The sequence below is a fragment of the Phyllopteryx taeniolatus genome, chromosome 18, assembly GCF_024500385.1.
Source record: "Phyllopteryx taeniolatus isolate TA_2022b chromosome 18, UOR_Ptae_1.2, whole genome shotgun sequence".
Classification (NCBI taxonomy): Eukaryota; Metazoa; Chordata; class Actinopteri; order Syngnathiformes; family Syngnathidae; genus Phyllopteryx; species Phyllopteryx taeniolatus.
The window spans coordinates 18,577,309-18,599,604 of record NC_084519.1 but is presented as its reverse complement, the minus strand read 5'-3'; the positions used below and the strand labels follow the sequence as shown (position 1 = coordinate 18,599,604).

The following is a 22,296-nucleotide window of genomic DNA, read 5'->3' as shown; positions in this document are numbered from 1 at the left end:
GTTCTGCTGGGGCACTTCGATGCTCACGTGGGCAATGACAGCGAGACCCGGAAGGGCGTGATTGGGAGGAACGCGCCCCCCCCCCCGATCAGAACCCGAGCGGTCTTCTGTTATTGGACTTCTGTGCGCATCACGGATTGTCCATAACGAACACCATGTTCAAGCATAAGGGTGTCCACACACGGACTCCCGAGGTCGCAGTTCGATGATCGACTTTGCGGTCGTGTCGTCGGACTTGCGGCCGCACGTCTTGGACACTCGGGTGAAGAGAGGGGCGGAGCTGTCAACCGATCGCCACCTGGTGGTGAGTCGGCTCCGACGGTGGGGGAAGATGCCTGTCCGACGTGGCAGGCCCAAACGTATCGTGAGGGTCTGCTGGGAACGTCCGGCGGAATCCCCCGTCAGAAGGAGTTTCAACTCCCACCTCCGACAGAACTGTGCTCATGTTCCGGGGGAGGTGGGCGGACTTCGAGTCCGAGCGGACCGCGTTCCGCGCCTCCACTGCCGAGGCGGCCGACCGGAGCTGTGGCCGTAAGGTGGTCGGTGCCCGTCGTGGCGGCAATCCTCAAACCCGTTGGTGGACACCAACGGTGGGGGATGCCGTCGAGCTGAAGGAGGAGTCCTATCGGGCCTTTTTGGTCTGTGGGACTCCTGAGGCACCTGATGGGTTCTCTGAGGCGGGCTCACCGAGGTGGTTTAAAAGGCTCCTCGGTGGCAGGGCCCCGGGGGTGGATGAGGTTTGCCCGGAGTTCCTCAAGGCTCTGGATGTTGTGGGGCAGTCCTGGTTGACACGCCAAGGTGGCTTGTATTTGTTTTTCCTTCTTTGAACGGCCGGCCGGCAAGGAGCGTATGCGGTGCAGAGTGAGGCCGGACGGGCAGAATGATAATAAACACGAGGGAGGAAAAAAAAAGTCCCGTTTGACTCCCTGGATATGAAATCTATCATCCGTTCAAACAGAAGAATGCAAATGTGAAGCGCTTTATTATTTTCTGTGTTTCTCGACTGCTGCGGTTTGGTTTGTGCATTGAAATTCTGGAAGTTGAAAGTTCACATCCAAGATTTAGATTTTCTAATAGAAATCATCCGACTTTGACATTTGGAACTTCTCTTGAGATTCTCCGACTGCAGGTCAGCTTCAAAAGTTGAAGTTTCCCCAGAATGAGCGGAACATCCGGAAATGTTACGTTCTTGAAATGCGTCTTTCGAGGTAGCGTGTATATCCTTTGAACATTTCAAAATTTCGAATTTCGCTTTTCAAACTTCTGTGTGGAAAATGCACGCGCAACTCGTCTGTCTTAAATTTTCACGTTCGAGATTTTACATCCAAAAATGTACGCGACTTGAAATTGTGTGCTACAAATCGTCCTACTTGAAGTTTCACATTTAGAACTGAATTGAATCTTCTGTGTCATAAAATTTGACAAAAACATTCTGAAGTGAGTGGCATTTTACATTAAAAAAAAAAAAAAAAAAAAAAAGTCTACGTTTAAAAGTTCTTGCAATGCGTCTTACAAGGGAGACGCTCTCTGGCAAGTCCTAAACTCAAAATGTCTTTGTTTTTAAATTGGAAGTTCAAATTTTGCTCCCATAAAAATCCACATTGAAAGTTTCTGTTTGGGAAAATGTCTGACTTGAAATTTTGCACGAATATCGCCGCGGCGTGTGCCGCTTTAGCGCCGTTTGAATGTTTCCGCAGATTCCCTTGATGCTTTGGATTTCGCCGAGTCGTCTCTTTTTGTAATTGCAACTAAATGAAAACTTGGCTCCTTCCTCTGCTGACGAGTGGCTTTCACTCGCATTTGTCCCGTGATTTCTCTCTCTTCTAGCCACGTCGTGGTCTTTAAGAGCCACAGTCTATTTTGGGCCAGAAAACGCACACGGTGTTTGTTTTTGTTTTTGACACTTTGTCATTTTGAGCTGCAGACCTCCCATTCTTTTGTTTAGCTCGAAGGGGCTACGGGCTCGATATGTTTACACATTTGCTCACCCCTCGGCCCCTCTTTTCCGGTCATGCTATAGTTGACGTGTGTGTGTGTGTATATATATTTTGTGGGAGTGTGCGAGCGTGCTTCCCATCGCGCAATTACACAACTCTTTCCATGGCGGGGCCTGAGAACTGCCGTGATGTGAGCTGATGATTTTAGTGCAACCAAAAAAAAAAAAAAAGGTCTCTCGACACACACGTATGTACGTGCACGCACGCACGCACGCACGCCACCATCTGTTATTGTGCTCAGGGAATGGCGGCAGATTCTGTTTTCCGGCTCTTTGTGCGTGAAGGTGTCGCTCAATTCATCATTCGCGTGAGGAGCACGAAGTTACAGAAGCCACCGAGATCGGATCCGACGACGACGTGCTTCCCCAGGAGCGCCGTTAAATAGATCCTTTGGTTATTTCTTGTATCTTCACTTGAGAACTTCAGGGGAGGCGCAGCAGCTTGAGGACAAATCAAGAATTTTGAGCTTCACTTGAGCTGTGTGTGAGCCGACGTTGGGAGAGGAGACGGCAGAAAACGCCGTTAAAAAAACATCTGACTTGAAAGTTCTCACTAAAAAAAAAAAAGTTCTCCAATGAAATTGGACATTAAAAATGCTGACTTGCCATGAAATTTCACATTCACAAATATTCCCCGACAAAAATGTTACATGAAAAATACTGATGACTTGAAATTTCAAATTCAAAATTCCTCTGTCAACAAAAATCCATGTTCATGTGAAAAAAAACCCCCAAAAAACCTCTTTAAACTTGAAACAACTTTAAAAGGTTGTATTAAAAAAAAATGTTGAACTTCACAGTAGAAAGATTCTTTGGCTTGACATGAAATTTCACATCCAAAAATAATCGGACAAGAAATTTCACATTAATTAAATATCCTGATTTGGCTGGAAAGTTCGCATGAAAAAATGATCTCCCTTGAAATTGCAAATTCCAAATGCCTCTGCCCTAAAATGTCCTTTTTCAGACGTCCCAATTCTCTGACTTGAAATTTCCGACGTCGTCGCTTCCCCCGGCCGGGGGCAAGCCCGCTGTCCGAAGTTGTACGTCGCTGATTTCAGAGGAACAAAGAGAACCGCTTCAAAGTCTCTTCCAAGGGCCTTCCTTGAAGGCACCGCTTAATGCTGCGTCAGCTTTACTGTCACGCGTGTTCACCTGTGTGTGTGCGCGCGCGCTAGCGAGCGAACAGAACTTAAACCCGCCAGCGTGCGTGTTTGCAGACACCCCAACATTGCGAACCAGCAGGAGCCCTTTTTCCATTTCCGCGCACGGCAACAACGCACACCGTTGTTAGTCTTGTAGCGCTAGCGTCCATTTGTTGCGGAGCCGCCGCTAGCGGGCTCGTTATGTCAGAGCCGCGCCGCTGTGTTTGTACTGCCGCTTTTGTCTTCGCATCAAAGTTCATCTTTTATCGCCGGCGACAGGGAACACCCGCGGGCGGGCGGGCGGGCCGGCCGAGCGCAAAAAAGGCGATTCTCTTTGTCCGCCTGTCGGAACTCGTTAGCCTCGGCTCATCTGTGCGACCGAGTTCGCTCGTCAATACCGACGCTTCAGATTTACGTCGATAAGTTTGATGGGTCAAAACGTGAGAGTGATGTTATCATTGTGGTTCTGCAGATGGGTTTATATTGTTTGCAATACCGGGAAGACTAAAGGCTAGGTCCTAAGATGAAACATGACTTTGTGAAGTTTATCCAAGACTTCGTAGTCATATATTGTTTTTTATTTAATTATGTAATTGGGGGAAAAAAAAAAAGTCGCCCTAAAAAATGTTCTAGTTTGAAAGTTAACACTAGAAATTGACTTGAAGTTTTTCAGGAAACCAATCTGATCTGAAAATACATATTTGAATTGTGTCTGACTTGAAATTTTACATTTTAACGTGAAATTTTGCGTTTAAAAATTGCCCCAATTAACTCCTTCACCGAACCGTTTAATGCCACCCACGTATATATGCGTCGAGTACGAGCAAGGGACGCCAGCTTTGGATTTGAGATCAGCACAGCTTTTGAGGAGAAGATGAAGATCACATGGCGAATCTCGACTTGTCACGTCGATTATGAGGGAGAGAAACGCCAACATGTTGCAAGTCGGACAAGTTTAGGTACCTCACACTCCAACAAAATATGTATATGTTCATTCTAAGCAGTTTCTGTCACTGTAGTTAGTAGAAAGTGTTTGTCGCCATCATGAGAAAAGATGACGCAGTTCATGGAGTGAATGGCGAGCACCGTATAAAGGAGCCAACGACGTTTTACTGTGGGAGTCGATGTCGCTCACCATTTGTTTCTTAGTTGTGTTTTTGTAAATAAATGATTATTTTGCCATCAAAAGCCCTTTTTAAGTCTTGTTTTTGTGATGTTGTAGTTTGAGGTGTCACAAAAGCCAAATAAATGGGTGACACAGTTCTGGTTGATGGTTTTTTTTTTTTTCATTTTTATTTTTTCCACAAAAAGCTTGTTTTCCCTGCTTTTTGGTCAGAAAGCGATGTTTTGGGCGAAACCAACCCATGTTCTGCTGCTGATTTACTAAAGAACAGAAAAGGTGAGAAACAAAACTTTTACTTTTTCTTTTGGTAGGTTCAGTTCCTATTGTCATAAAACACAATACTGTATTTTGCATTAACAATATCCGGAGAGGTCAAACGCAGGTCATCGTCGTCATCAGCGTTTGTAATAAGCGTCCGTCGGCTCGCTTGCATCTCCAGCGTTCCGTGGACTTGCCAACTTTTGGCTTTTTTGTCGGTCGCTTCTCCTTTGACGATAACGTCAGCTGCTTCTTGACGCGAAAGGAACCTTATAAAGAACCTTCTAGATGAATGATCCAGCCTGTGGAGAGCCTTAATCCCATATCTGCGCGGTATCAAAAATTCTGCCTTTACTAAGATAATTAGGCTGTGAGCTATTGGTTTTGTCAGCACGCGATTGTGTGCAGGCTGCATTTGGAATTGTAACAAATTTACATTTTGCATCATTTGATAGTTCAACATGGGCCAGAAATTCTATCAACTCACTTTGACAAAGTTGAAGACATAATTTGCGAAACGGTTGCTTAATATGAGATGTTTGCGTTCAAAAATTCCGACTTGAAATTTCGCGTTGAAAAATTCTGATTTGAAACATTGTGTTAAAATTGTGAAATTTCACAATCGATATTTCTCTGACATGAATTTTCACATTCAAAATTTCTGACTTGAAAGCTCATGTGAAATTTCACATTTCAAAGTTCTTTTTTTTTTTTTTTTTTTTTTTTTCAATTTCCAATTTAACACTTCTGTGACTTGAAATTGCACCCAGGTCTTGTTATGATAATTACATTCACCCTCGTGGTAGAGCGACCGCACCCTGAAGCCGCCGTTTATTGCTGATGCAAATTTGGATTGTTCCGACTTGGCGGAGGTCTGACTGCTCTTTTCGTCATCTTTTTCAAGATGACAGAATGTTGGGCTACAGCTCTTGTGTCGATCTCCCGACATTCCGCAGGCGTACGTAATGTTGTGGCCGGAAATAAGGAATATATGCTATGACGTCGTCTCCTGGTTTTTTAGTTTCATCACAAGTTTGGAGCAGGATGACCACCAGCACTTTTCCATCGTGAATTTGTATTTGGGGGGGGGGGGAAATGACAAAACAAGATAAAAGAAATAGAAACCCTCATCGAAATCTCCAGCTTCAAAATGAGCACCTTTCACCAAGCCCCCCCCCCCCCCTCCCCCAAAAAAACAAACAAACAAACAACAACAACAAAAGTCATTTGTTTCGAATCAGTGCCGAGCTGAGGCAACTCGTGTTGGTGTCCATTGTCCTCAGCTGCATTTGCAAGACTTGACGACCATGTTGGAAAGCTGCTCCACTTTGGGGGTCCGCCCCGAGTAGTAGAGGATGGTGAGGGGCTCCAGCTCTTGGGGGACGCAGCACGGCGACGCCGACGCCTCCGGGTTCAAAGTGTTGTACAGGCTCAGCAACTAGACGCACGAGAAGAAAACAAAACAAAACACGCCATGTCCTGAACGATCATGGACATCAACATTTGTTCAGTTTCAATTTTGTTGCGTTTCGTTACCGAGCTGTGCGGCGTGTCCGAGCTCCTCAGGTAAGGGCAGGGCCCCGAGCAGTAGTTGGCGTCGTAACCGCTGGGCTCGTGGATCCACTTCCAGTTCAGGTCGCGCCGGAAATCGATGTGCAGCCGGCGGACGCAGCAGCTCTCCTCCGTGTTTCTGTGTGCCATCGGGTCTGACGTTTACATTTTGGGAGGCTTTCACTTTTAAAAAGAGAAGCACGCTTGCCCTACGCTGTTCCTCATCGTCACATTTGCATTTTGCTTTTTAAACATACAGCGTTAAGGTCTCTTTCCTCCTTTGTGTCCGTTTGCTGCTCCGTATGTGTTAAAGTCACCGTTGTTTAAAAGTGCCAAATGACGTAACATCTCATCATCGGGGATTCACGACAACACAGTAGAACGTCGACAGAACGGACTCATAGTGGCGGCTGGGTCGTCCGATATGACCGATTGTCTGCTTACATTCAAGCGCTTTTTTTTTCTTTTTTAGGCCATATGCACCCACACAACTTGGCACGCCGGTTTGCTTGGTCATGGTGATATTGTTGACATACAGTACTCATCGTAGGCGAGTCGCTTTCATCAGCCGTGAGGAATTAGTGTGCTCCCTAGCTCCAAATCTGTTGCCAAAGGCGAACAGCTTGATTTAAAAAAAAAAAAAAAAAAGTTACTGTACCAAAAATAGCATGTTCCAGAGTTTAGAGACTTGTTTTGTATTTCTCAGAGCTATGCACAATGCCCCACATTCAACATGGCCGCGACATAGACACATCTTTTGGCATTGGATCTATTTGTTTTTATATTTATGACCCGGAAATACATCAGTCCTATTTTCTGCCTGCGTTGCGCCACAGCGCCAGTAAACAACAGTGGCCAATTCTGAAACTAACAGACTTTGTCAGCAGCAGTTTAAGTCAAAAATGGAAACTATTTTTGGAGACAGTGTCCAGTCCCGACGGTCCGTTTTAACCGATATCCGTTATATCAGGTTTCCACTGTAGTCAAATGTTCGTCCGTGGTATTTTCACATTTCTTACGAGAAGCAGTAGTTGGTGTCGAGCGCTCTCTTGCGTCTGGGCGAGGACTTTGCGTCCAGGCGGTGAGGCGGGATCATCATGAGGATGAGGTGAGGCAAGTTCTGTTCCGTGCTCCTCTTCAGGTGGCCGAGGTCCAAGCGACTCTCCTCCTCGCCGTCCGCGCCTTCGTTGGACAAAGCGCGAGCATTGACTGGTCTTCCCGCATTCCAACTTGTTCAGACATTTACGACTCGGATACCTTTGAACTTCACGTCCAGGACCTCGTTCTCGTTGTCGATGATGTCGCCGTTGGGGCTGAAGGTGTGGCAGGGGCAGTGCACGCTGATTTCCAAGCCCAGATTACTTCCTGGCGTCAAATCAAAGCAACGTTAGGGCAATCAAAGACAACGTTGTCAGAAAGCCAGAACCGAGACCTGGACATGGTCCCTACCTCTGTTCACCAGCCACTCCTGCACGGTGTCGGTCACGTCGAAGGAGACCCATTCGTTCGTGCCTTTGGTCAACACGTTCTTGGCGCTGACGTAGCGTTGCTTCCTGATGTGCTCGTTGGGCCGCACGATCTGCAAACGCGCAACAACGTCGCCGTCATGAAATGGTTTGGGGACAGCGATAGATTGGCGCATATTTCCTCAAATAATCCAGTGTCATTTATTGACGCAACTGCAAGAGTCCAAAGTGTTTATTTGAAACAAAACATGCCGCTGTCCAGAGATTGGTGAACAGAAAAAGTTTACAATTCAGAATTGAATGCGAATTTCAGGTAAGGCGCCTTGATAAGCACGACTCTCTCAGTTATTAAATTCACTGCCAGCCTTCCCAGTTAACATGGACGTTTGACTTCTAAAGCCGTCAATGGCAGTGAATGTGTTAATCGGGGCTCGCTGTCGATTAGAGCAGAGGCCGCTAATCGAGAATATACTGCCCTGCGATTTCATTTGCATTTGTAAACTCCTGGAATTTTCGAACTCATTGCCTTCAGATAGAACCAGCTGTTTATTTGAAGTAAAGCGTTTATTTGGGTGCAAACAAACGAGCTGGCCGACTTCACGGCCTTCGTGTCTGTTCAACATGGCCGTACAATGGCTTTGTCGGGCGTGAGTGCTCCTGGAGCGCCCGTTTGGGAAGTGAAACGTACGCGGCGGAAAAGAAGCCGTGACCGCCTGTTTGGGATTAGGAATCGTAATTATCTTTGGGCCGGCCCCTCATGTTGTGGACATTGAAAGCGAATCACAGGGACTTAAAGACATTTCCTTGGACAAGCGTGTTACATAAATCCACTTGGCATACGAGAGCGCAGTTTTAAGATGAGCATATTATTTGGCAAATATTTGGTGGGGAACACGAGAAGTGGACTTCCAGTATAATAACCCAGAACAGCTTCTGCTGAACATTCAATTGCTGGCCTTTGGTCCGGTTCTGAAACCGGCAGTTCTTGATGGCAATCTCGCACCAAGAACCAGATTTACCAAGATCCCATTTGGTAGGGCCAAGAGGTTTACAGTACCTTTACGCACCTGATAGAGTTCAACTCGCTGTTCGTTGCGCCTGGCGCCGGCGTTGGGAACCCGCAGGGCTCGGAACTCGGCCCTGAAGAGGTTGGTGGCGTTCCTCTCCATGGCGGAGACATTGAAGCGGAACACCTTGGAGGCGATGCCTTTCGGGCAGTACGGCAGGTCGTCTGCGACGGGCGGGACGAAGCAAAGCTGAAATGAGGCTTCGCTTAAGGAGCTCCTCCCAATCTTCACGCTCTTTTACGCAGACATCCGGAAAAAATGGATCCATCGTAACTAGGGTTGGGCATCGTTTGAATTTGAGCGATTCCGATTCCGGTTCCAAACGATTCTCGATTCTGATTCTTTTAGGGGGCTGGGTCAAAAAGGTTTAAAAGGTTTAAATAAAGGGTGTCTGAATTATGAGCATCCATTTTCTTAGCAGCCCGCAGCATAGACTAAAAGGAACATTTGACTTGGGGTTCTTTGTAACCAGCATCTATATCAAACCTTGGAACTAAAAGGCAATGTGTGGGGAACTAACCCAATTGACTTAATATTCATCAATTAATGTTTCAGCTCAAAGCTAAACAACTGTGCTTGTATTCTGTTTCCTCTCGTCAAATGGTCTATATGTGCCAGTTTCAACTTGACTTCTTATTTTAAGCTTGTAGCCTTTTATTTTGAAGGGGACGCACCGGAACTCAGCGTTTTGGCACGAAAAGTAACTTTTTGTTGTTGTTGTTGTTTTTCCATGGCTGGAGCCAAATGCTATAAAACGCTGATTCCTTTCCCTCCCACCGATGAGGCACAAGGTTAGTGTTTGTGATACCGTGACACAACGTTGATATGAATTTTGTGTTGTAAAGTTGCTACGGTGAAGTTTTAGCCCAATGTTAAATGAAGCTTTTTTTTTTTTTTTTTCCTGTCATCGGCGCTTACGTTGTTGGTTTGAAGACTAAAATAAACGGTAAAAACCATCAGTGCAAAAGTGCGAGCAAGCGTTGACCTTGTTAGCTGTCTCAGTGTTGGCATAGACGCATTTGATTGACCGAAGCTCCGTGCGGTGGAGGCCGAGGCTCGGAGGGCGTCAACCGCGACACATCGGGAAAAACTCCTTTGCGCGATATCATCTTACTCCAAGTGTTGCACTGAGGCGACTGGTCATTCATTTGAACCAAGTTAAGACACACGCGTTCGTCACTTCTTCTTCGCGGCTGGAGGACGAGGCATCGAAACTGGGAACAGAAATGTTTACATTTGAACGGTTCCGGGAGAGCCGCAACGTTAGTCCCGGTTCCGATCGGTTCTCGATTCTCGATGCCCAGCCCTAATCGGAACCGACGTAACGAGAGCCTTCATGTTTTGCCTTTCATATAAGCCAGCGAGGAGAATAATTGCTGCAACTTTCCAAAGTTTTTGACGGTTTCGGGGTGAAGTTCACAGATGAAATCCACGGAACTCGCTGATGTCATTTTTTGTGTCGTCGCAAAACAAAGGCGATCGCTCAAACACTGCGGACAGACGAAAGGTTGGCAAAGTTCGCCGCTTCTGCCTGCCGGTCTGGGATCCGGCGACAAAGGAGCGAATGCCGCGCGCGTTTGGCCGCGGACGAACGTCACGGTCGGTCCGGAGCGAAGCCGAGTCCGTTGCGTCACACGGCTTCCTTTCGAGTAAACAGGTGCTCTTTTCAGGCTCGCTCAGAACAGTCCTGACATTTTTCAAATGTGTCTTTCAGCTCCACACACAAAAAAAATACAAAATACAAAAATAAAATCAATCTCTTTTCTATGGAACTTGGCGATAACTGTGTTCAATTGCGCCACAATGCTTCCGTGAGCTGTAAAACATCTGTTGGCCTCGTTTTACGTGACATTGTCTCAGCTAAAAGTGCAGCGTGGGCATTTTCCTGTTTTCCTTCATTAAGAATGAGCTCATTCGCTAACTGCGATGACTTATGTGCTCATTAACGCACCGGCACGGATACCCCGCCGCAGTCAACAATTATGTCATTCAGGTGATGTTTAACCTTTCAACACTCATGAACTGACTCCAATAATTACATGTGGCAGTTCAAGTTGCTTTTAGTTGATGCACCTCCAAATGGAAACGGCAGAGGCTGAACTGATCAACTTCACTGCGCAGTGCCGATTAGAGCTCGACTTCGATTCATCGGCGTTCACGCGTTTTGGCGCCTGACAGAAGGCAACAGGGGGGCGCGTACGTGCCAGCGTTGCCTCGTGCGCGTATTTGATTGAAAAGGGACACATTTAGTCATAACCTTTTCGGTTGGTATGCGATTTAAAGTTAGCGATATCAATTCCGACATTTCGGTCCTGACACGAGTAACGAGGACCATCGATGCCTCCTTTCATCATGTTGCGCTTCCTGTCCACTTTTCCCACCCTCGCTCCCTCCCCTGAAGGCATCATCATCATCATCATCATCATCATCATCATCATGTCTGACGGCGACCGCACAGGAAATTGGAAAATGTGGAATTAGCGTGCAACAGGGAGAGCGGCTGTTTTCACGACCGCTTTATTAGGCACACTTGCATAATAGATCCCAGCAGTCAAAACAATCCGCTTCCGATCATTTCGTTTGATTGATTGGCGGGCTTGCTTCTGGCCATAACATTAGGTACAGCTGCACAATCCAAGACCAAAGTTGTCATTTTACAAACACAACATTGTTCCAACACTTTCGGTCATTTTTACGTGTTATTTGGGGCTGTTCTGCACAACATTAAATTATCAATATATAAAAACAGCCTTGTTATCTATCCTCCTAGAAGCTGAACTTTGAACCCGACCATTGTATTAACTGCTGCAAGTGTACCTAATAAAGTGACAGTCCATTGAAGACGTATACTGAGGATGTTTGTAATATTTTGGAAACGCCTTTTACAGTAGCGCCCCCCCCTGACCACATGATTAGGTACGCCTGCGCAATCGAATGCGATCCAATACAAAATTCCCGACGTAGAAAGTGCTGATTTTACAGAACAATAACATTCCAGTCGTAGTTTTGCAAAATATTGTAAACATATGTCAGTATTGTTTGTCGCAGTTCTGCACCACCTTAAGCAATACCAAACAAATAGTTTTGCATACAAATTGAGCATTATTATCCTTGCAACTGGGAGGGACGGCCCTCTTCGTGGGTGGTCGTCCGGCCACGCGAGCCTCTCGACCTCTCACTTGGCGCACACTCACACCATTCACCGTATATATTTTCCTCGCTAATCACGCATATCAAAGGCTTCCTGGGGGGCTGGTGTGGGATCGGGAGGGTGTGGGTGTCGGACCGTGCGCCCTGCCCCCTGGATTTTAAATGCATCACACACACTCCCCATGTTTGAATGCACCACACACGCCTATCTCTGGGGGGCGGTGGGTCGTGGGCGGGGGGGGTTTGTCTGTTGGGCAGTAGGCATTGGGTCCCTGCGGCCCCCACCGGGTGGCCAGTTGTCAGGGCGCCTCGGTGTGGGACGTGTCCCGTCCGCCGGGCCGCTCTCGGGCGGACCCCCGGGCCCGATCCCGCCCCTCGATTGATCGGGTGGGGTCCTCAGCCGCCGCGGTGCGGCCGCAGCAATTACAGGAAAATTCCGTCAGTTTTTGTGCATGTAAAACCGTATCAATTCACTTGCACGTGTCCGCAGGCACACACCCCTGGAAATCTTTCACTGGGTGTGGGGTCACGCACTTACTACGACAAATAACTTGTGAATATGCAAATCGCTTGTGTATCCCCTGACTTATACTCTCGTCCTGTACACTTGTATAATTTACATAATTAACGCCACCACACTTCAGTTGCACAGCCGGGTTCACGACCCTTGCCCTGCATGCTTCTTGTCCTGTCCTATCTTGTCCTGTTCTATCTTGTCCTCTCCTATCTTGTCCTGTTCTATCTTGTCCTGTCCTATCTTGTCCTGTTCTATCTTGTCCTGTTCTATCTTGTCCTGTTCTATCTTGTCCTCTCCTATCTTGTCCTGTTCTATCTTGTCCTGTCCTATCTTGTCCTGTTCTATCTTGTCCTGTCCTATCTTGTCCTGTTCTATCTTGTCCTGTTCTATCTTGTCCTCTCCTATCTTGTCCTGTTCTATCTTGTCCTGTCCTATCTTGTCCTGTTCTATCTTGTCCTGTCCTATCTTGTCCTGTTCTATCTTGTCCTGTTCTATCTTGTCCTGTCCTATCTTGTCCTGTTCTATCTTGTCCTGTTCTATCTTGTCCTGTTCTATCTTGTCCTCTCCTATCTTGTCCTGTTCTATCTTGTCCTGTCCTATCTTGTCCTGTTCTATCTTGTCCTCTCCTATCTTGTCCTGTTCTATCTTGTCCTGTCCTATCTTGTCCTGTTCTATCTTGTCCTGTTCTATCTTGTCCTGTTCTATCTTGTCCTCTCCTATCTTGTCCTGTTCTATCTTGTCCTGTCCTATCTTGTCCTGTTCTATCTTGTCCTGTCCTATCTTGTCCTGTTCTATCTTGTCCTGTTCTATCTTGTCCTCTCCTATCTTGTCCTGTTCTATCTTGTCCTGTCCTATCTTGTCCTGTCCTATCTTGTCCTGTCCTTCCCTCCCAGGGTGCAGCACGACAGCCCCATGCAACACTCATATTTAATGTTTCATTGTTGTAGATAATGTAATGATTTCCTTCTCTCATCCTGTTTACAGTTAGTGCTTTGTCTTTTGTCTTTGTTTCTTTCTCCCTTCTAGAAATTTTGTTCAGTTCGACTGATCAAGTCTGATTCTCAATAAACCTCAATTCTAATACCACAGCGGAAGCTTGCAAAACTCCACTGCGACACCGTAAAACTGTTCCGGCACGAAAGGGATACAGATTTTCCATTCTGCTTGACCTAACAGCTGAACAGGACCCACAAAAAAATATTACAAAACATTGTTTGTAATATTTTGGAGGTCTTCGTCGCACGCTGACCACAAGATCCGGCGCAACGAGATCAATACGAGAGTCCGACCCGACGCCATGGTGGGCCAGTGGGGGCCGTGCCCCCCCCCCACCCCCCCTCCCGCCCCCCTCTCTAAAAAGTATTATTCGGTGCAGTTCTGCACCACTTCAAACAATAATAAACATATTTGTAATTTTGACAATGCCATAGAATCCCATTAGGTACATTCTAAGCATTATACATACATACGTATGATTTGACGAAGAAAAAAACCATTGCTCTTGTAATTTTGCTAACTTTTTGCGTCAGCCAAAATATTGTAAAGATATCTCCGTATTGTTGTGCACAAACACGTTTGCAATTACGCGGTGATTTATTTTGATTGTATGATTTTTTTTTAGCAACTCACTGCTCTCGGTGGGCCCGTGCAGCATGTTGAACTTGTAGACCTCCTTGGCGTAGTACTCGCTCTCGGTGCCGTCGGCGCCGCACACCTCCCGCCGGTGGCGGCCGAGCTCCTCCAGCAGCTCCCGGGTGCTGTTGTACAGAGCCCGCACCTGCCGGGGCGCCTCGGCGGGGCCGTGCGCGCGCGGGGGGCCGCTCAGCCGCAGCTTGCTGAGGATCTGGCCGCGGATGGCCTCCACGCGCTTCCGCTTGACGTGGTCCGCGTCCACGGTGGCGCACGTGGACAGCGGCGAGCTGAGCGTGGCGCAGCGCAGCAGCAGCAGGGCGCACAGCAAAGCTTTGCACGCGTGCATCCTGCGGGGGATTCTAACCGAGATCCGTTTGACGCGAGCCCCTCACAAAGCTCGCCACCGAAGGAATCCACGTGCGTTCAGGCCCATTAAGACAAACTCTCCACTGGGAAGAAAAAAAAAACCAGCTGCGAAACAGTTGACATGCTTGTGTTAATAGTCCACGATGGAGTTCATTCATCCCTGGTGGATCTCGAGATGGTGGAAATGAGATTTGTTTGGGCTTTTATTGGAGCCCGCATGCGCCGTGCCGTGACGTTGGAGGAGGGGCCCTGGCCCCCCCCCCCCAGTTACTACCCCCTCACCAGACGACCACTGTGACTCAGACGTGCGAGAGCAGCTTTTCTTTTTCTATTTGGAGCAGATTAGTCACTTTAGCTGTTCTTGAAGCTCAGATTTCTTCACAATTGTTTTCCCTGGAAAGTCAAAAGTAGACAAAATGAGCTGCTTGCGGTTTCCACAAGCAGCCCGGGCGCCCTCATGTGGCCATTTATGGAAGTTGTCTTTTTTTGCTTTTATACACCATCAGCAGAGTATATCTTGAAATAAAACAATACAAATGTGATGGAAGTTTAAACTTTCACAAAAATATATTTACTTTAGCCATTTGATATCATGCACAGTTATTCCCTCAATTTTCACATCGATCGATGTCTATCTATCTATCTATGTACTGTATTTATTTCTAGCCACGTACGTATCTCTCTAGCAGTGGTTCTCAAAGTGTGGCACGAGAACCACTGGTGGTACTTGGGCTCCCTCTGGTGGTATGTGACAGTATCACTGAATTAAATGTTCAAACTGTGCATCATGTTTGGTGGGGCTTGAAACTTTCGTTTTTTAGTCCAACACAGTACATTTGCTGCGATTGGCCGGCAACCAGGTCAGGGTGTGCCCCGCCCCCTGCCCGATGGTAGCGACCCGCGTGAGGACAAGCGGCTCAGAAAATGGATGGATGGATGGACAGTACATTTGTTGAGGAGCGTTCAGTTGTATTTAAGTTTTAAGTTCAAAACTTTTGCATTTAATATTTTCCGTTTCTTTTCAAACATGTCTTTTGGCACAATTTGTATTTAACTTTTGCGTGGTGTACATTTGAATTGAATGTCTAACGGAAAAATCGCCATAGATGGGCCAACGGAAATTAGGGTGGATGTTACGGTCGTTTCGAAGCCTCCACCAACTGCTGCTTGACACACACAAGAGCAGCAACACATACGAGCAGGGCAAATGATGACTATTACTGGATTTGATTTTATTTTTGCCACTTTTTGCTCTGCTTTTTGTTTTGCAGCACGTCTTCCAGTAGAGCTCAGTGCTGCCTGGCAAGTTGTGGCCACACGTGGTACTACACTGAAAGCGTGCATCACAAAATTCGGACTTGACTTTATACGGTCACAAAAACGATGCGATACAATATATGCGTATTATTAAAAATGGCGGCAACGATGACGTGTCGTCGATGTGAGTTTTGGCCGACTGGGAATGATGTCAGCGGCGGTCTCGCCGCCGTCGTACTGCTTTCCATTCCTTCCGGAAGGCAAGCACATGGCAGAGCCATCACATTTGACTTGCATCATCACCGTCGTCGTCATCGTGGCGGTCTCGAAGGCTCCCCCGTTAGCGTCGCGACTCACGCCCCTCCCCTCCCCCCAAGCCTGAGCTCCCGCTTGAGGCCGTCCAATGAAATGCGAGCCGCTCGGGCAACCGCATGGGGAAAATGTTCCAGCGCGAGCTCGCATGTTTTGTGTTTTGCTCATCAGATTTTGTCGTGGGTGACTCACTCAGCGGTGAGGTCACCGGCGGGGGAACACTCGGAGTAAACGTGAACTTTGACCGTCTCGGAATCCCCAGACGGTCGCTCGAACGACCGCCGCGTCCGCCAGCTTGATCGGATGTGGGAATTACGCAGACTCGACTGCGAGCAAAGTTGCTGATTTTGTGAGCTCAACAGAAAAGTTGCGTTCATCTCATCGGTCTCGTCGAGACCCAAAAGTCCGAACGAACCACTTGAGAAGTAGATTTTCCCTGACAAACATTCCATGATTTAACATCAATTTTAGGAAGCGTGAAAGACTTTCAGCGATCATAAATGGAAGCACAAAAACAACTTTTTCGAGCAGCTGAAGCACAAGTGACACGAACGTTTGCGCTGAGGTTCCGAAGGTTTCAAGTGCCGGTGAGCCCGCGCGGGTGCGGGCAATTCCTTGGGGCACCGTGAGGCCGCCAAGGAATGCAGTGGCGCCTGAGGGGTCGAAGGTCACGGGCATTCAGTGTTGCTTTTCGGCCGCGTTTTCTCCCGAGTCTGGGAATGTTTTGATGAGCTTGTGGAGCGCAGATGACGAAATGTCCAAATTCCTTGCAATTGCAATTGCAAACGTCGTCGTTCAACCGTTGGCCGATTGGCTCAAGCGCTTGTCGACAAAGTGGCGAACCTCGCTCGCCCGTCCTTGCTTGCGAACAACTGAGCCTTCCGGGGTTGCTCTTTTTTGCATTTTTTTAATTATTATTATTATTTTTTGAATACCCGATCATGACACTCACCTGTTTCCAGTGAACCTGTTCACCTGTGGAATGTTCCAAACAGTGTTTGTTTGTTTGTTTGTTTGTTGAGCATTCCTCAACTTTCCCGGTCTCATTTGCAGGCATCAAATTCAAAATGAGAAAATATGTGCAAAAAAAACTAACGTTCATCTTCTTTGTAGTGCATTCAAATGAATATTGGTCGAAAAGGAATTGTAAATTATTGTATTTTCTTTTTATTTACGTTTTGCAAAATGTCCCAACTTCAATGGAATTGGGGTTTGTATTAAAAAAAAAATCATATTTATCACAAATAAACAAAATATGACTTTTGAATTCAAATGTATCTCAATATATACGACAGTTTTGATGAGTTTAAATGTGTTTAAGAGTGTGTAATGGTATCCAAACATTTCAAAACAGTTTTTTGTATGTTCTGTATCAAGGATTTTCAGGTGGGTCTGGAAATATATCCACCCATCCATCCATCCATTTTCCGAGCCGCTTCCCCTCACGCGGGTCGCGGGCGTGCCCTGAACCCTGCACCGGTCGCCAGCCAATCGCAGGGCACATACAAACAAACAACCATTGGCACTCACAGTCACACCTACGTGATAAATGGGGGTTCACTGTATTTTGGATTTTTGATGACATTCAGTTAAAAAAAGCAATCCTACTTGTATGCATCCTTGTAGTTCCTCAAGCTTCTGTGGACACCGACATCGCTTTCTTGTTTGATGCGCGTTTTCCTTTGTCCACGAGAGGGCAGCAGAGGAGCAGCTGGACCAGTTTGGAGCGCCTCATGGCCACCTCAAACGGACAAAATCTCTTCAATTCCCGTTTTGCTTGACAGTATTGGAACAAACAAAAAAAACATCCCCCCTCAAAATGGCGAGATTGACAGAAATCTTGTTCATTGAAGCCTAGCTACCGTGTATTTATCATCGCGCTTGAACTGCACGGTTGGGTTCGGAGAATTTGCTCAAAAGGGTTGCTTTGGAAACGATACAAAACCAAACAACAACAGATGGACACGGAGTGCTTTGCTGCATTGATTTTGCAAAATAACCTCCGCTTGAAATGAGTGTTGCGATGTTCTTGTTTATGCGTTGCAAATTTATTATGGAAGCGCCACCAGCTGACATTGCAGCAGTGCAGGAACACATGTAGACAGACAAGAGAGCATTGCTATTACTCACACTCGTATATTCTTTATCCGCTGCGAAAAAAACATATTAATGCAGCTTACCGTGTCCCTTAGTCGTGAAACTCTTCTTCGTCTATTATGTACATTTGTATTACACTGCCTCCCGGTGGCCAATGTGCACACACCGGAAAGAGCGCAATGTCAACGTCACGTTGGAGCAGCACTACAAAATGGCGGAGCACCACCTGCTCCGCGTCGCGGAAGGTTAAGCGAACGCCTTCTCCGACTTTCCTTCCTTCGCCGGCCGAGACGGAATGCGTAGCTGCGCCGTGATCGTGCGAGACGTTCCGCTGCGTCGAGTTCTTTTTTTGTGGCAAGTGGAGGACGCATCCGAAGTCGAGCTGCGCGCAGACGAACCGAGCGGCACGTAGCGCTCACGCGGCGAGTGTCGTGGGCTGGCGGCCATGTTTGCGGGAATTTCTAATGTCTTTCCGTCGGAGTTCGTCTCGTTGCCAAAGCTCGGATGCTACTTTGTTTTACTGGCGGGGGAGAGGGAACGCTCACGCTGGACGCTCCAGGCCCCGCCTCTTAAAGGCACGCGCATGTACACAGCCGACGCAATTCTCAAAAGTATTTATCTATCTGTACCCGTCTAGTATCGAGCAGTAGTAGGATCTAGTATCTATCTATCTATCTATACAGTTTACGCGTGCAATTTTTTGGGGTGCTCAATTAAGTTTACAGTTTGCTTCAAAATGTTTTAGTTTTCACCAGAAAACAAGTGAGAGTAAAAGTGAAAATGAAAGTGTCTAAAAAAAAAAAAAAAAAAAGAATCATGATTATTTGTCTTTTTGTACACTTAGTATAAATGGGGAAATCAAAGTTTTTGTCATTCAATGTTCCACTTTTCAACTCCTCTTTTAATCGCACGCACACGCCTATCGTGTTCCCGAAAACGCTACGAGCGCAATGAGGAAATCGTCTTTGGGAAGCTGGACAGACGGAAACGCTTCGCTTGGCACGGCAATTACCATTCCAAATTAAAACAACAACAACAAAACTTTGGGAACTGGACCAATTAGGAACAGACGCTGGAGCGTGGGCGTGTCTGCCGTCCGGATTGGACGCCAGCACGGATGGTTTTCATCTCGCGCACGAGATGAAAGTGTGTGATCGCACATACGTTACACACACGCACGCACGAGAGGAGAGTTGGCCAGATTAGAGCTGGCGTCCTCATGCTGAGTCTAGACAGGAAGCAAATCTATGCCAGATTAGGGATTTTATGTTTAACACGCGCGCACGCACGCACGCACGCACGCACGCACACACACACTTTTGGACAACAGACAGACAATGGACGCTCGTACACGGCTCACAACAGTACACGACTAGGAACACACGCATGAACGCACAGTGTCGCTCACGTGTGGTTTTCCGCTTTTAAACCCACAAAAAAAAGCACAAGGAATCCTTTTTTTTTTTTTTTTTTTTAATATCTGGAAAGAAAAGATCTTTCAGTTCCTGATTGAACTTCTCCATTCTGCTGGATTTTGTGAAAAGTCGAAGTCCCGTCACGCGTTGCTAAATTAAAGCGAGCCCCGACCGCTCTCATCCGCTCACCCGCTCGGCCCTGCCAGGCCCCGGCCGTCACCTTTGACCCCACACAGATGGGGCTGCATAATAAGACGTGGACACGCACACACACGCATCGGTGGCTGAGCGCCATTTTGGCTGCGTTGGATGGGAGGGGCTCGAAGACCAGTACAAAGTCTGCGTCCTGGATGGATCAGCGTTGACCTTTCTGCGTGTGTGCGGCTGCTTTGGGCATCGTGTGTGTGCGTGTAGTGTAAGGCAACATGGAGTGCGTGTGGCTGTCTGGCCTGCAGCCAATGAATGACCTGCGTGATCTGTTGTCAGCGTGTATGAATATGTATACGTAAGGTCATGGATATGAATATTCATAACCTCCAAAGTGCCACATATATAGATGAGGGTTCTAAAAAAGAAAAAGCCGCCTAACTGTATCTTTTCAACAAGTCAGCACTTTTACACACACGAAATGTTGAAAAATACGACTTTACCAATTTGACTTAAAACTTCCATTTCTTTCCACCAGCAGAGGTCAGCATTTCCCGCCAAAGATGAAAGATGACAAAATGCTGAATTCTGTTGGTATATGACGTCATTCACCCAGACTATTCCAAATTATGCAAACATTCTGTGTTTTTGAATATTTGTAATGTGTTGGCAATATGTTCCCCCTTGTTCCTTCTGTTGTTATTGTAACCATGACGACACATCAAGACAATTCTTTTGGCCTAAAGCAAACTTATGACTTATTGGATTTATGACTATATGCTAGTTTTTACATTTGTTATATACATGTTAACATAATCTTAATATTAGTACAGTAATATAATTGAGTACATATCTCGGTTTGATATTGTTTCATTTCATGATATATCTTATTCAATGATATCATGTAATTAGATATTTAATTTCAATTGTTAGAGAATGGATTTGAGTACTGGAAGCTTATCATATATTAGTGTCATCTAATTCAAAGCCATAATCCATTTTCACCCGAGACGACACAATGCCGATGACGCCGTTCGGCTCCTCGAGCATCGTGCTGTATTTGCCGGGATCTTATTTTGTATCTTTAGCGAATGCCCCATTCGTTGGTGGCGCGCCGCAAATGATGCTTGTCCTGAAGGCCTTGCCCTGTTGTGGGGCGTAACGTGCGTCACATTTGCTCACGTTGGTTGTGGCGGTTGCCAAAGGTCACGTACGACAGCTTCAAGTTCATTTGAGGACTGCATAATCACAGTAGATACGCTTTTCAACTCACATTTATTTACTTTAACTTTGGGTTTTTTAGTGAAGTCAACTTATACTTCACAGTGTAGAATTATTTTGAAATAATCATGCTATTTAATTAATTCATTATGATTCCTTATTTTTTTAATAGGAAAGTGTGAGAATGCATATTGTGTGCACATTTCTTGGGTAAACAAATCTCTTTTTTTATATTTACATGACAGTCAGACTTGCAGTGTTTTGGCCACTTTAACAAAATAAAGCAAATAATAATACTAAAAGCAACATAAACATAAATAATAATAACATCAACCATTCGAATAAATTAAACATTATAATCATTATTTTTTATACATTGTATCTCTCAAGGGAAAGTTTTATCTGGATAGTGGCTACGGATAACAAAAATCTGATTTCCTTGGATTGAGCATATCCAGTACATGAGCCTCATAGTGTGTCTCGTGTGTGCGCCCAGTAAGGTGCACAGTGTAGTGTGTGGCGTGCAGTCCATGCGCTGAGGCGCCTGCTGCATCAAAACATATTGCAGTTCTTCCCGCTCGCGTCCGCTCGCTCGTCGTCGTCTTCGTTTCTCACACGAGTGCTTTTCTTCTCAGCCCCAGGACGCCAGCCCCTCCCCCACCACGGCCGGCGCCCGGCAAAAAAAACGATAAAACATCCAAATATTCTGTCGGATGTGGCCGACCTCTGCCGCGCGGCCCCGCTCCCCGCGATGCCCGCTGGGTAATAACTCAGCCGTCAGCGGCGAGGCCGGCCCGGCTTTTTCGGGAGCGGGGTGTGGTCAAGGCGAAGCCCCCTTGCCCTCCCGTGAAGCCTCGCTGTCACTCCAGAGGTCGCGCGCGGACGCTCGCCGCCCCGCTGACGACGGCCGTTTGCCCCCGTTGTTTATTTGCGCGGCCTCGACTGACCGGCGGCCGCTGGGAAGGTCGACGTGGTTAGCGCTAACTGCGGCTTACGTTGATGAGCGTGCGATACGCGAGCTTGTGATAGTAACAATGGCGGTAAAAATAAGATGACTGTCGAACTGAACATAAAACAAAGAGAATGACTTGTTTTATATTTAAAACAAGGACATAACTTTGCCTTTAGGTCAGCTAGCCTAATGCTAACACACAACGGGAAACGCAATACACAGGCTAACGAATAACATCTACTGAGTAAGGCGGTTGTAGAACACTTTAAGCAACAGATACTTGAACACAAATATAACAATACTCCATTTCTTTTCATGAGCGTCAATTATTCAAGGATTTTCGCGATTCACGTTATATTCAATTTGTATCACAAGTCAACACTGTCTATTTAAGAAGACATATAATCTCACTTTAAAGAATGTGGCCTATCTGAATGCTAACATATAATGTGAAATGTCATAGATGGGCTAACAAAATTAGTATAGCTAAAATCCCGAGATGTAGTGGGGGCACCAAATGTGATCGGCAATTAGTGGCGTGGCGGTGTCGTGCTCTTTTGGACAATTGCAAAGTAAGCGCGTCCTGTACTCGCACTTCTGCATCGCTTTGCCCTCGTTTGATTT

At 46.5% G+C, this 22,296-nt stretch overlaps 2 protein-coding genes across 15 annotated transcripts in view; one reads left to right on the top strand and one right to left on the bottom strand.

The window, feature by feature from the left end:
* Positions 1–22,296, top strand: part of LOC133468617 (steroid hormone receptor ERR2-like) — a 105,346-nt gene that overhangs the window by 22,927 nt on the left and 60,123 nt on the right. The window lies entirely within an intron of this gene.
* On the bottom strand, positions 5,222–14,653 carry LOC133468619 (transforming growth factor beta-3 proprotein-like). The gene is made up of 7 exons (XM_061754743.1): positions 13,903–14,653; positions 8,607–8,770; positions 7,523–7,652; positions 7,331–7,438; positions 7,093–7,255; positions 6,059–6,212; positions 5,222–5,960 (listed from the first exon to the last, which is right to left on the bottom strand). Exons 1-7 carry the CDS (start codon positions 14,249–14,251, stop codon positions 5,802–5,804), a joined length of 1,227 nt encoding a protein of 408 aa, XP_061610727.1. The 5' UTR covers positions 14,252–14,653; the 3' UTR covers positions 5,222–5,801.

Excerpts from the sequence above, each read along its gene's own strand:
- LOC133468619 (XM_061754743.1), bottom strand. The coding sequence starts at position 14,251 with ATGCACGCGTGCAAAGCTTTGCTGTGCGCCCTGCTGCTGCTGCGCTGC. Across the intron at positions 7,653-8,606 it reads AGCGAGTTGAACTCTATCAG|ATCGTGCGGCCCAACGAGCA; the intron begins GTGCGTAAAGGT and ends GCGCGTTTGCAG. Across the intron at positions 7,256-7,330 it reads CCTGGACGTGAAGTTCAAAG|GCGCGGACGGCGAGGAGGAG; the intron begins GTATCCGAGTCG and ends TGTCCAACGAAG.